Source organism: Micropterus salmoides, unplaced genomic scaffold (genome assembly GCF_014851395.1).
Source record: "Micropterus salmoides isolate LMB-PRFRI ecotype aquatic unplaced genomic scaffold, ASM1485139v1 Ms_hic_scaffold_20, whole genome shotgun sequence".
NCBI classification, from domain to species: Eukaryota; Metazoa; Chordata; class Actinopteri; order Centrarchiformes; family Centrarchidae; genus Micropterus; species Micropterus salmoides.
This window is the reverse complement of record NW_024041151.1, coordinates 9,090,954-9,106,066: the sequence shown is the minus strand read 5'-3', so window position 1 is coordinate 9,106,066 and position 15,113 is coordinate 9,090,954. Positions and strand designations below refer to the sequence as shown.

Genomic DNA, 15,113 nt, shown 5'->3' with positions numbered 1-15,113 from the left:
AGTTGGGGAAAGGGGAGGGGATATTATCGCATTATTCACAAGCTTAAGGGATTTTAAAGCAGGTGAACCTGACCTTGACATAGCAGGATAATAAATTTGAAACAGTTAAAGTAAGAGTCTCAACCATACCAGTAAACATTATTCTTATTACCCACACTGTGATATGAATGTATTACAATAATGTGAACTGAGAAAGTAGGGCAAACTCAAATAGATACTATACTGTAGCTACATTAACAATAATGACACATAACCCATGGGCTTTGATTTGCACAAGCTCAAGCAAATGGCTATGAGTGTATCTGATTAAAGATCAACCAGATCATAGCCCATCAGTTCAACACAGGTGCACCAAGCGTTAGCTTTGCTAGCAGCATGGCTCTATGGATGGCAATGTCAGGTCGGTCCACCACTTTTGAAATATCTCAATCACCTGTACCTTAAACATTAGTTACAGACGATTATGGATAAATTGTAAAGCATCATCCAGTCAAAATTTTAAAAAGACTCACCTGTACTTTGTTTTAGTACTAATTAGAAAATGTTTGCATGTTAGCACACTAAAACAAGATGGTAAGCGCGGTAAACGTTATAGCTGTTTGACATCAGCATGCAACATTTTCTTATGTAGGTATGTTAGCATTTAGCTGTTTTGTTAAAGAAACAACACACACACTCTGACTGTAACAAGACAGGTACAACTGATGAGAACGTAGAATAGGAAACACAGAGAGGCTAACTGATTGTAAGAACAATGGTTGGACATGAAATGAGATGCTTAAAGTGAACATGCCATGAGATAAAACATGGAAGGAGCCAGATATTGTTATCTAGGGGGAGCAGACATGTCACAATAGAATTTGGCACTGCCGAGTGTGGCATATTAGAAAAGGCTAGGTGGCAGTTGCTGGTCTTAACTGTTTTTGTAAAAGGCCTCACTTGGCCTATCTCTCCAGGGGACCAGACCACTTGGCCCAAAGGCACAGCACATTTCTCTATAGCTCTCTGTATGGATCACAGCCAGATCCCCAGGAAACATAGCCAATTTTAAACTTTTGTTGTTTTGAAATTAGATTATAATTACTTATAAACCATACAAATAATTCCTCCATTCCCTGTGGTCACATTAATCTGCTAAAAAAATCCAAAAAGAATCTAATTTAAACAAAAATGACATAGAGACTTGACTATCAATGAGGTATCCCCTGGTTATGCAGACTGCAGAAGCTAGGGTCAGAAGCTGAGCTGAATGTTGATGCTGCCATTCAATGACAGACCCAGTCCATTATAAACAACAGAAAGCTGTTGCTTGTACGTCTCTTGAATTTCAGCCCTTTGGCCAGCACAAGGAAGTCCTCAGTATTCTATGTACTAACTCAAACACACAGCAAGAGATGTGAAATTAAGACTGATGCAGAAGGCCTAAAAGGTTAATCTCACCTGAATAACACTGGACATGAGAGTAGTTAGTGAGAATGTGCGCTGGTTTGCCTCAGGTAGTCACACTTCTCATTTCCCAAAGTTTCGAGGGAAGCTGAGTAAATTGAGGAAGTGCTCCAGTGTTTCAGAGGAACTATTTGAGCTCGAACAGAAAATGGGACACTGTGGAGCCGGTGAAGTCCTGTTGAACCAATGTATAACGAAGCATTTTTTCAACTGTTGTTAAGACCCTGACCTTCAAATTCTTGTTTGATAAGAACAAATCTTATTCAGTGATGAACTATCTCACTAAATGACGATCAGATACATCGAAGATAGCGTAAAGCCTTTCCACAACACACCGCACCAGACTGACTGACATCATTGTTACTATACAGCATTCTTTCAACCAAATATTTGTCTCCATAACAACATATCTGAAAACATCCAGCATCTCATGCTGTCTGCATCAACAAATCTTCCATCACTATGAAGAAAAACAAACTACGCTGACACTCTTCTACAAACAGCTCCACCAGATTCACAAGATCCTGCTGGAGGATGTAGATCTACCGACCACATCATGTTTGCGTTACCAAACCAAGACACATGAGCTCACTCGCTTTCAAACGCGTTTTAAAAAAAAGTTTTAATTTTAAAAAAAGAGTCCATCATTGTTTGTGACTAACAGCCATCTGTGATGAAGGTACAAATGCTGCAGTAATTTAGGCAGATGTTATGCAGTGTTGCACACTAGTGTCTCTGTGTTTAAATTCAGAGGCTGCAGTGATTCACTTGGTCCTCTTGGTCCATGCAGCTTTTGTGTTCAACACAAGAAAGAGTAGACGCACCCCACCTTCCTCCACACGTCCCTCACAGCGACAGCATGTTACTGCTGGCACCGTCAGGGACATCTGGGGTACTTCAACAGGTCGGTGCCCTGAAGCTGCCACTCTCAGTTACCCAGGCATTTGAAAGACACGGTGAGAGAGAAAAAAAGCTGGACATAACAGGCTAAGAAATTCTTGAACTTGAACTAACTGTAATAAAAATGAGATTGGAAAATATGATCATTATGCATCCAAGCACATTAGATCAGAGATGGGAGAATATTTAATAATGCGAAGCAGTATTGCTCACTTTGCTATGACTACATTTTCATAGACAAAGGAATTCCACGTTTCCTGCTCTTACGCACCTCCTGGTTCAACACAGACCACCAGACTCCCCCCAGGGCATGTAAGAGTGAAAGGACCTAGGTGTAGTAACAGATTCTGTGAAGTCTTGTTTTGACAGATTTCAATCGCTATAATTCCAGACAGAATATTTCTCTGAAACACACACACAAACAATCTCAATCTTAAATAGCTACTTTCCAGTGCCCACCTGGTATACCTGACTGAGCTGTGGTGAGACAGACATGCTCTAATAGGGCTGAGTGTGACATACACTCTGTGTGCCTCCGTGGCTGTCCCCTCCACGTATATGTTCATAAACAGTTTCGGGCAAAACAAACAATCCATAAACAAGTTCTGCTTTTGACGAAGAGAGGAATGAAAACTTCGCTACAGCACTGCATTTGAACTTGTGTGAAGGGGTGCACTTGGACATCTGTGCGCGCACACAAGCTCCAGCTGATCTGTTAGTCATTCATTGACGTGACCTGGTTCATAGGAATGTGCACCTGCAGTCCTGTACAGTTGTCTACACACATAATCATTAGGTACTAGAAATAGCCACAAGTCGCACAAGATCCAGAGACTAGAGAGATGATTAAACCTTACGAAAGCTCCACTGAGAGTTCATGTTTAAATCATCAGGCGACGATTCAAACAGAGAAGTTACAGCATTCTGGTGTGAGATGTGCATGCAGCAACATTGGGAACAATCAATTCTCTGTCCTTCCTGCTTCCTATTTGTCTTACCACTCAACACAAGAAGGCATGTGAGGCCACTCTGGAGATACACATTGTACTTACACTGTTACACTGTGGCTGGATCTCTCTTCTGCTTCCAAAAGACAAATGAGGGCAATATCCTCTGCCAAACCCACCTAAAGATGTTTTATAGCGCGTTATAGTTTTCAGCTGACTTTTCACTAAATGCAATGCTTATTTCCTTGGCCCTGCCAGCTGAAGATGGGTTTGGAATTTTTATTTTTTGTCTTTTTTTCTAGCTGGTTAAACATGTCACACTGCAGCAGGATAAGACAGATAAAGCTATGTGCTGTGCTGTGGGTACAAGTGGATACAAAAGAGCACACACTGAACTAACCCTCAAGTGGACTCCCTCAGTAACACATGTTGAAATACAGTATACAATAAATACAGCTGTGATATTTACATATGTTACAAATTTTACAGCAAATGGGCAGTCTCTGGAGGTCTTAGTGTTTAAGGGTCTTTATCACACCTCATTAAAGGATATCTAAGCCCTGTGATCAGAGGCCTGGTGAGGACAGCAGTATGCTGACAGAACACCTTATTATGATTCCTCAGCACAATCACAGTGAGACTTAGGCTCTTCATCCCATATTAACCCTGCCTGCTCTTCATCATTGCCCATTATACTATTAGGCCATGAACAAGCAATGCCTGGCAAACAAGTTGGCATCTTATTGAGGTCAAGATCACATTAAATCGAAAAGCCTGACCTAGAAAACCAGGTTCCAATTTTGTGCAAACAAGAATATGTGCTCTCAAATAAAATCCTTAAAAACCACATTCTTCACCTCACCTCCTGTGTCACACCAAGCTGAGCTTAGCAAGAGGTTCACTCAGGGTAACAGCTAAGTCAGGTGGGGAGTTACACATACAACCCCACATGAGAAACTTATGAGGTATTATTGTTTTTCTCCTTGTGATTTGCAGTGTGGGTTTTATCTGTCCAATAAGATCCCTATAAATCCAGGAGTGGCAAGCCCTGACCCTCGTGTAATCCCACTGTCTGGGTCTGCCTGCACATCTTTGTCTGACATAGACACAAATCAAAAAGCTACAACAGAAAGAGCACTGTGTGGTGGTTACAATTTAATGAGAATGCAACCAGAGAAAAGAAGGACAGGAAGTCATGAGCCATGACTTCTTTATGAAAACATTTCAGAATATTACACCTTTTCTAATAGTGTTAGAGACTTAGTATGAAACCTTTTCTTAAAAAAAAAGTAACATTTCCTTGTAGCTTGGGGTTACTGTTATTCTGAGTAGCCTTTTCAACACTTTAAACAGCTCATCGCCATCATTCATGTGTGTTGAATCAAAACTGAAAGAAAAAATAAATAAATAAAGGCTACATTTACCCTACAAGGACACTTTTCTGATTACCACTGAGGAAACTATTTGCTCAGTGCCTTTAGATGAAACGATCCTCTGTTCTGAAAAGACACTGTGAGTTAGGGGTTTGTTATGAAGGGAAACCCCGCTGCCCCGGCTAACTAAAGAATCACTGTTGTAGGTCTTCTTTAGTCAAAAGTGGCAGGCACAAACCATTCACAGTATCAGCTGCTAAAAAAATGCTGCGAAAACTGAGAAACCGCGGGGTGCAAAGGTTGTGAAAGAGAAACTATGAGGAGATATGGGAGAAGGACAGGGGGAAAAAAGAGATAAGTCGGGATATTTATGAATAAAGCAGAGGAAAAGGAGAGGAAAGGCACAGAGAAATTAAGAGGAAAGGCAGTGTCAGAGTGACATCTGATCGGTCAACGGACCCTCGATCTGGACACTAGAGATACAGATGCTATGCCAATCCAAACCAAGCCGAAAGAACAAACAAGGCCTTGAGGGGGTGGATGATTCCCTTTCCGGGGCGCTGGAAATCCCCCTTCTCTCTGCATTTGCTGTGACTAAAACCAAGTTGAAAATCAAAACTGATCAGTAATAATGTGACCAAGGGCTTCCTGTATTCAGGTAGAGTAACGAACGGAGCAACATGGTTGTCACCAGTTGTGCACTTGTAATTCAACAACTCTAAAAAATGTCACTATGCATTTGAGCAGCCCTCTGGTTTTGGTTTTCCACTCCAGTTCCCTCAGCTGGACTTCCGTGACACAAGAGTCCATGCCAGCTGTGTAGCTTTCTCTCTGCCCCTTCACCAGCTCTATGGATTTAATGGGCACCACACTGTTATCTATGAGTCGTGTGCTGCAGTTCCCCTTGCTCTTCCAAATCATTTTATAATGGCGAGGAAGAAAGTGACTTCAACATTTAAGAATAGTGTGCGGTGCGCCAATCTTTTGTAAGTTGGTTTTAAAAGACAGAAAATAGCCTGTAATGATAGAGAGCCCATGACTTTATTCCATAAAAAGGACTCAGTCAGTCACGTTTTGCACTTCTGGAGAGCCTTTGGGTGTATCTATATTTACTCAGTGATGACCTCAGTTCATGCAGAATAGAGTAGGCAGAGGGAATGCGCTACTTAATTTCTTTTCAGCCAGTATGTCTCATTTCTTCTATCATTGGGAGAATGAAGTTAATGTGGACAAAACTGAAACAAAGAACTAGTAAAACGATGGATACAGAAGGTTAGAATATAAAACGATGTCTCACCGATTTTCTCTCAGTCTTGATTTCCTGCAGGTAGCGCGAAAGCTCGGAGATGATTTGGGACGTCAAGTTCTCCGCTATAACCTCGTGTTGACCGGCGTAGTCATTTAACTCATTAAGTGACGTCAGGAAGGCTCGACAGAAGGTGTACCTGGTGAGACACATCAAGTGATGTCAGAGAAGAAAAGAGTCAAAATTTTTCTTACTTTTTTTGTGTAAATTAAAAATCCTTTAACTTACTTGCTCTCTTCCTCTTCTCGGGAGTTCTTCTTGGGTTGATATTTCTTTGATAAATTCCTGTAAGAGCAAAGAGTTCAGCTTCATCAGACATTTCTTACAGTATCTTCCTAAGAGCACAGTGTGCAGACGGGTAGTGCACCATTCACATTATATTTCCCTGACAGCGCCCTTATGGTACTGCCAAAGGATCATCCAGAACACCATTCAATCCAGCAGAGTGCTTTCTGCTCCTGCTACTACATCCCCTTTCTTCTCTTCAGGTCATAAATCATTGCCCCCGCAGGAGTAAGCATGCAGAACCAGTCACCAGAAACATCCATGCTTTTCTTATGCAGCCAGTGCCCTTGTTTTGACTCTGGCTGTATGTTAGTGGCACCAGATGAGTGCAGTGTGAGGAGGCGAAGCAAATATGAGATGAATGGTATACAGGGTTGTGCAAGGATGAAAGAAAATATGTCACTGCACTAGATGTAGGTTAATAGGTATTGTTGAGAATAGGCTGCAAATTAACAACTCTTTTTATGGTTATACAGTCCTTCAATGTCCTTCTCTCAACCTAGCAATCATTGTGTCGTTTGACAGGCTACGGTACATCATGTCACGTGAGGTTCATCATGACAGTGTGACACATTCACCACCGCTGATGCTCTGTTTGACGGTTACTCCGTCAACAGAACATAATAACATGCACTATGTTCTGATGGACTGGGGGCACATTGTGTACGGGTAATTAAAGAGCACTGGTGAAAATGAACAACCACGTGAAAAAAAGGGATGACCACAAAAAAGACAAGCCATTTATCTTTTCACTAAAACTAGAGCTAATGTGTGCTTATTAGAAATGTATGTTGAGTCACAATCTATAATAAACACTACAATAATTTGAACACCTGTCCACTTTTCAGTTCAGCTTTAAAAGAGCTGATAACCGTTGGTGGTAGTCCTTGTTGTGACATTACAGTACTGCATTTACTGACGAAATCTAAACGCCTCAGCATGTACATGTCGTAAAAGAGCATGCTAAATTCATGCTAAATAATGCACAAAAAAAACAACTTGCATATAAAGTGAGCCTGCACTCCTTCCATCTCTCTGCTCACATCCCCCACACCCCTCCTCCCTGGTGGTGTTTGCACTGTTGCTAGGCAGATCTACTGGACTATCTGTCTCCCTGTCCTTCTCACCTCCCATTTCTAATAATAGTGCTAGTTCCCCTAACTCATTCATTCACTCAGAGCCAGAGGTCATATACACTCACCTCAATAACATAATTAGGGTAGCAAATTAATTAGGAGGATTAAGCAAGCATTGTTAGGTGCATGTTTGTTTAAGTGTGTCAGGTTATGTCTGTGTGTGTCTGTCTGGAAGATGATGACTGCAACATATTGGTTGATCCTGTAACCACAGTAAAGACACACACATTTTTCACCCTCTCCCCGTCTCTTTTGTTAGCAGGACTTTATTCCCACTGTGTTATGGATTATGCCAGACTGGAATTTGGGGGAGGAGGAGGAGGAGGCATTAATGCATTGCCCTGCAATGACTAGACTGAAGCATTGTGCATGCTTACACCAATGCAGGGGAAGAGGATTATTCATGGATTAGTGCAGTACGTTTAGTATGGTCATTGAAATGGTACAAAGTAGTGTAATAGCCATAGATGACATTCAATTGGCGAAGAATGTAGGCTATTTCATACAGTTTTAAAAAATGTTTTTGCAATTGTATGATAACTGCTTAATCTCACTTATATAAGTGCTACACAAATACATTCAACTTACTTAGCTGGTGATCAATTACTAAATGGCCCAGTTCTGTTTGCTTTTTTCACAGTAGCATTTTGACTTTTCAGGGAACACCCAAGTGTAACTACTAACATTAGGGCTGAAACTAACAAATATTTTCATTATCGATGAATCATTTGATCTATAAAATGTCAGATAATGTCTTGTCCAAGTGCTTGTTTTGTCCAATCAACTCTCCAAAGCCAAAACGTCTTTAGTAAGTCCAAAGCAAGCTGGAAGCACAAAATGTTTGGCCTTTTTGCTTGAAAAATAACTGATTATTTTAACAGTCAATTGATTAATCTAATAATAATTTCATAACTCCAACTGATTCATTGTCAAAGAGAGCCATACCAGTAAGTCAGCATTACCTAAACCAGTGCTGTGAAACTTGCATAGTTATATGGAATGCCGCCATTATTAACATTTCTAAATACACCTGTGCCTTATGTGTTAAGACATGTCAAAAGGCCTGTTACCTCTTTAGGGAAAGGAAATCTCCCCAACAACACAGATGAGAGAATAGAGGACTAGATCCAAGGGCCAATTGAATTACTTTAGACCTAACAGCCCCGAGTTTCTTTTGGACTGAGCGTGCCTGTTGGATTAAACCTGATTTCATGAGCTATGCTGATTGCAAAGGATAATTAGTCCTGAGGTATCGCCAAGTAGCACCACAACAAAGAAGAACTGTATACTGAGAACACAGGAAAAATCTTTGACTCATGCTATCCTGTCTGTACATCCATTCCTCATTTTGGCCTTTTTCTGTCAAGTGTGCCAATCTGTGTGTGTGTGTGTGTGTGTCGTGTGCCGTTTGACAGCGGGCCCTCTGTATTAATAAGCATAGTGACTAAAAACATCTGCACCATCTGTGGAGCCTGAAGTTCAATAAAAGCCAACCTGCAACGGCAAGAAGAGTCCCCCCTGTTCTTTTGTCAAACATACTGTAGACAGATGCTGGCTTATTGAATTATGGGATATCTGCATGTGTTCAAATGCAAGTACGTTTTTACAAGTACATGTTTTGAGGCCACAATATTTGTTAAAAACACTAGCAAACTAGTGAGGCAGATATTGATTTGCATTTACAGTAACCAACAGCGCTGAATGTGCATTACTTCCCCCCGCCATGCAGCTATAGAGGTCCTATTAGATGACTCTGTTGGACTGAATATGGCCGGACCGGAACCAAACACAAATGATTGATAGAAGATGTGTTTGATTTGATGTGTTCACTGGGGGGCTGCTAGCTAACTAGCTAACCACCAACCGCAGATAGAGCAGCTGTTAGCAATTAGCTACTTTAGCAACAAGTAAAGTCATATGTCCATCAGGAAACTCTGGGTGAATGTCGTGATATTATTGGATCAAATTAGTTGGTTCAAGCCTACATAAGCCCACGTCAGATTTAGTTTAACCGGAAGAAAGAAAAAAAAAAGAAAAAAAAATTGGATTTGATTTGATTTTTTTTGTTTGTCTTGGCATTTACTGTTAAGTAGGTGCACAACCTGACCAGGGATGTGATCTGATCTAAAAGGGTTAAAAGACCATTTTTCATTTCATCTCGACTTTAAGCATCATGACAGAAGACATATGAGTGCACTGAATAATTTCTGTTCAGCATTTCTTTTTAATAAGTTTTGCATTGCCTCTTAATTAAAAAGCAAAGAATGAGAAAGACAGTAGAAAATCAAGACATCAAAACAATCTACAAATATAAAACAGCATTTTCGTGAAAAAATTGATTTCTGTTTGATATGCGTCTGTCTTTAAGTGTGAAAAGGGATATGCTCTATGGGTAATGCATGCATGCAAAAACAGACTACTAGTCCTATTATCTCAAGCTGAGTTAATTCTCATAAAGATGAGTGATGTGGTCTGTAGAGGGTTTGTTAAATGGGGTTGCTATGTGAATACTGGATTGGTATTGGCTAGTCACTATGCAATAGGGGGTTGGGGTCAATACTTAAGAGCATTAGCCATATTGCCAGGCTTCTTTAAAGATGAGGATTGTGGATTTGGGGAGTATCTCCTACTGTGTTGGGATGCAAGAGGCCTTAGGAGATGGATCTTCTCCATGCAGGACTGCTCATGCTCCCATCACTGCCTTTGAAAATCAGAGACTGCCCCAAAACAGAGTTTGTATGGGAATAACTGGAGGGGGCGGGGCAGACACTCGTAGTTGGAGGGGGAAAAAAATCTGGGTCAGACCTGGTGTTGATAATGCTGATACCTTGTAGTCTCTATGGAAACACAGGCTCCACCCCATCCCCCCACAACCTGACTTCCTCTTGCCTGAAGCACAAGCAAGCAACAGCGGATAGCATGCATGCACGAGAGAGTGAGCGAGGCAGCCAGAGTGACTCCTTATAGACAAAAAAAAGTGAAAGATGGAGGGGGGAATATACATCCTCTTTAGCACGACTGATTTGGCACTAAACTTACATAAAGAAATTATGCCTCAATGAAGAACAGCAATGCCTCTATGAAAATATGAACATTTTGTAATAATTAATATAACACTGCTAATGTATTATTTCCCACAATCAGGTCCCCCCCCCCCCCCCCCCCCCGGGGGAGGTCAGAGGTCTGGTAAGTAGGTCAAATCCTGCCATAGAGGGGTTTCTTTATCCAAGCCACCAGGATGGAGAGTGACCCTAATTTCCACCAGGCAACCCTGAATATGGATCATAGATCAGCTTGCGTATACTCACCTAATTTGTTTTGCATAGTTGATTTCAATCTCTGATCTCTCCTTGACAAATTTGGTGTACTTCTCCACATATTCAATCCCCCACTGTGTATGCTTCTCCAAGTTGTCAAACTGATCCTGCAGAAAGGAAGAAGACGTAATGTTTAAATCATTCAAATACAAGGGAGATAACAATCTGTCCTGATCAAGTATACTGAAAGGAGAGGAGGAGAAGTCAAGCCAAACAAAACATTACACCAACTTGGTGTGGATTTTATTGTACATACTGTAGGACCTAATGCTGAATTTACATTAAATGCCACAGTAAATTAAGTTTATTCTGATATTACCACGTATCCATCTTAGTATTTGAACACAGCCTAGATACAGATTCTTACTAATTGAAATGTCTAAGAATTCATCTAATACTCCCACATTTGTTGTGACCCATCAACCAAAGTAATTGGGCATATGTGTTAGCTCATATGGCTATTCAGCCAGTAATCAGATAAAAGCATCTGACCTACACTCATGGCTACAATTCTTACGTTAAACACCTTCAAAAGTCTTCCCATGAAATCCTTAATATTATCTTAAAGTGATGTCTGTCACAGAGGGTAAGTGCGGTTCATAGTGAAAACAGGCACTCACAGTCTACACTACTGATAACCAAATACAGCTGTTGGGGCTGAACTCATTATTCATGATGTGTTCATGACTTGTGAGGAAAAAATGAGCCTCCTGTTGGCTGAGGTCACGTCTTGAAATTCATCAGTTCAGAAAAAGGAGCATTTCATCTGGGATACCAATGAACACACGCACATGGCACAGCTCACATTTACTGACGATTATGTGGCTACGTCTGAACAAACTTCTTACTGCAGTGTGGGTGTAATTTTAAAGAACCAAAAAAAAAAAAAAAACAACCTTGGTGTTGCTCCAACAGTCCCCCATCCTCTCCTCTACCATGTCTGGAGTCTTCTTAATAGTCCAGCTAAAGGTTCTTCTAGCATGACACACTAAGCATGTGAAGTGTCAGCTCGAACATGTTCGTCTGATTCTCTGAGCAAACCGTGAGATGTGCTCTACAAAAGCTTGAAACATCTCTGCACTAAAAGCATTGACATTATAGACACAGGAAGTGGTTGTGGTGATGAAAAGTTTGAGAGTTAGGCTATGCTAGCCTACACAGTCATGCAGCATTTTGGGGTATCTTTAGTTTGTTAGAATTAAAGCATGTGGAAAATTCAGGTGGTGAGTCTTCATCTGTAGTTGAAGTCTCATCATGTCATTTTAAGTGTGATAAAGTCTCTCAAACAACTTTGAAATAGAATCCACAAATTAAACAACTTCTTTGAAGCACTCAAGGACAACAATAGAGAGTACTTTGAGCGAGAGGGACTTTCCAGTCTGCATTGTCTGTTTCAGTGAGCAATCACTCATAAACAAGCCATTCAATGGGAAAATTGCAAGATAAAACCAAACAATTAGACATTTCACTGAAATAATGAGGAAACTCTTGTTTATTTCCTTCAGTTTCTGCATCTAGAGACCTATCCACTGTTTTTCCTGTTTCCACATCAAGCTTCCCCTACCTTTATGCCCAAGAGCACGCTCACTCTCATACCTATTTGCCAATTAAAGTAATCAAACAACATTTACTTCATTATCACTAGTAAGCATCAACCATTCTTGGAGAAAAGCAATCAGCACACATCACTGCAGCTACATCATGCACAAACCCTCCCCCTCTAACATACACTCTTCCACACACATAACTCAGATTACCCTTTTATGCAGGGGCACCATCTTATCCAGCGTGTCTCCGTGTGGAATGTGTACCCTTTTGAAATATCCAAAATGTCCATCCAACTGGCCCACCCCCACCCCCCCTCCAAAGCAGCTCAACAAAAGGCTGAGGTTAGGTTAGAGAATGCATCCACAAGACCATTTCCCAGGTATCCAAAGCAAGTACAGATTAGTGAGAGCGTGCCTGGGTCGGGAACAATGTCCGCTGACCCCACTCCCACACAATAACAAAGAAACTGCACAGTCGTGGCAAGTAATTCCTGATTGTCTGGAAAGAGCAGGAGTCCCAAAGAGCAAGGCAGGAACCGATGCAGCACACTCTGCAATCTGAGGTCACGGCTGCTCACAGCATTCAGGCTCAATGCTCCATCAGGCGTAAGGTGGAATAAGTGGGATGGGAGAGGAGGATAGTGAGAGAGAGCGGAAAAATGGAGGGAGGGGGCTTGAAAGGAGTAGAAATGACAGAAGAGGCGGGATTACACGGGAGGGGATTAAATTCTGGGGTGGGGGTAGGAGGCAATCCTACACTGCTGCGACCTCATAAACTTTTCTCTTTACCATTTATAAAATATATATAAAATAAAGGTTATGGGGAGTCATACTGTGCTCATGAATCTTTGCTAATATCAGATGGGAGAGAAGAGGCAGTTGACTCGAGTAAAATGGAAAGTCATCAATGCAATTCTCCAGCTACAAGAGAAAGAGCAGATTAATAAATTATGAGTCAAAGTGAGGGAAATAACAATACATTACGTGAAAGTGTGTCAGACGCGAGCATGCAGTCTTGTAGTCTCCATTATCTTCCTGTGAAATACCTACAGCTGTGTACATTTTTTATATTTTGTAAATAATTTGGCACTGGCCACTGGCAAAGAAAACAAAGTAGACAAGCACATGAAGTAGAGGAAGAATTAGTCTATCGACAGACAAGTAACCAGCAACTATACTATAATTTTTTTTATAAATTTTCAGTATCTGTGGTAGTTTGTAAAGAAAACTTTTTACAGAAAGTAAATATAAATCAACATTTCTAGTGGTATTACTGGCTATGATCTTGGTTATGAAAACTATTTCCAAGACAGACGTAAAGACAAAATGTTTTCCCAACTTTTATCCCATCAGTAGGACAAGACGAATTTCAAAAATTTGTAAAATGAATCCTCTTTCCAGTTACTTGAGATAGTGTGCAGTGTTTCTGCTTTACACAACAGAAACACGATGGATATTTTACAAGCACAGACCAGGTAAAGCAACAGTGAACAGCGAACACACAAGTGCATTTGGTACCACGTTGGTTTCGATCATTCTGATAGGCTGCTAGGTCATTAACAAGCCTCCTCCACATACGTGGCACCTGCTGCTGTGAAAATGGTGGAAAAACACGAGTTCTGCATCCTTTCCACAACTTTATAAAACAGACTGCTGATAGAGAACTTCAGCAGACCAGACACATACAGGGAGAGAGTGAAAGAAAGTGGCGGGGCAATCGGTGTGTTTGTAAGAGACCCGAGGTGCAGGTGCATGCACCTCTGGTGCGTGGAGAAAAGTAAACTGGAGGGAAAAGCAAGGTGAGCAGATTCAAGTAGTGAGTAAACACTAAAACAAGGTGTAGAATGAAGTAAAATGAAAATGGTGATATAAGAAATAACCTACTTGAAATATACCACCCTCCCACCCGTCTCCGCCACAGTTTTGGTGTGCATGCAAATCAGGGTTGGCTGAACAGTGAACAGTTACTCATATTCAAACCTGCAAAGGAATTTCTGTAAAACCTCATCCTATAGCCCACGTACTAAAGACTAACAACTCCAACTGATTCTGTCATCTGCAGCCTTTGACACCTGACCTTGTTCCTGCAGGAGGGAAAAGGTGGGGGATCCGTTCAGGAGACGAACCATCCCCACTCTGCTTGTTATTTCAGGACACAATCCCACTCACTGTGATGCATGTACTATTGTGGTAATACATGAAAGAAAATAAATAGAACTGTGCGGCTAAATATTTTTTTATTATCCCGGATATGGGAAACAGCTTCAAATGGAGTACAAAGGAGACACCTAGCAGTTACTAAATATATGTAGGTTGCCCATGTGCTGTAAGAAAACAAACACAAACTTGTTTAAGGATCAGCCACCTAACCTCCAACCCTTCCCAACTGGTGTTGGAGATTATGGTGCAGTTTAATGTATTAGACTGCCAGTTAATCTGGACTAATGCACATTATTTAGCAACCATTCTAGATCCGATCTCTTGATGGCACCCACACTGAGGGCTTGTTGACCTGCATCCCTACAAAACAGAGGCTTTCTCTTTTCTCACTGTTTAACAGCAAAAACACAAGGAGGAGCATACCACAGTCTCATATTAATCCCATGTCTTGGTCATCTCCTCTAGAAGCAAGGAAAGGCTGTAAGGATTTGAATCATTGCAGCAACCACAGAAGGCAATAGAGAGCAACAACACTGCTACTAATGTTGCCAGAACAGTATCAGTAGGGGTTATAGTGAAGAAATGACACAACACAAAGCACATCTCTGGCACATTAAATAGCTTTAGTGGCACTGCTGTTGATTTCAAAGACACAAGGTCGCCAATAAACGGAGCATGTGAACGAACTGTTCTGTG

At 41.1% G+C, this 15,113-nt stretch overlaps 1 protein-coding gene across 18 annotated transcripts in view; it reads right to left on the bottom strand.

The window, feature by feature from the left end:
• Positions 1-15,113, bottom strand: part of LOC119914125 (formin-binding protein 1) — a 58,072-nt gene that overhangs the window by 28,985 nt on the left and 13,974 nt on the right. For 4 of the 18 annotated variants that reach the window (XM_038733178.1, XM_038733180.1, XM_038733179.1 and 1 more), the window contains exons 1-4: positions 11,607-11,730; positions 10,702-10,817; positions 6,201-6,257; positions 5,964-6,111 (exon numbers count right to left, since the gene is read on the bottom strand). In XM_038733178.1, coding sequence (XP_038589106.1) covers positions 5,964-6,111; positions 6,201-6,257; positions 10,702-10,817; positions 11,607-11,648 — 363 coding nt within the window. In that variant the 5' untranslated portion in view covers positions 11,649-11,730. Of the gene's footprint in view, positions 1-5,963; positions 6,112-6,200; positions 6,258-10,701; positions 10,818-11,606; positions 11,734-15,113 lie in introns of those variants that run through there. The other 14 variants (XM_038733164.1, XM_038733172.1, XM_038733168.1 and 11 more) reach the window with 8 other exon arrangements.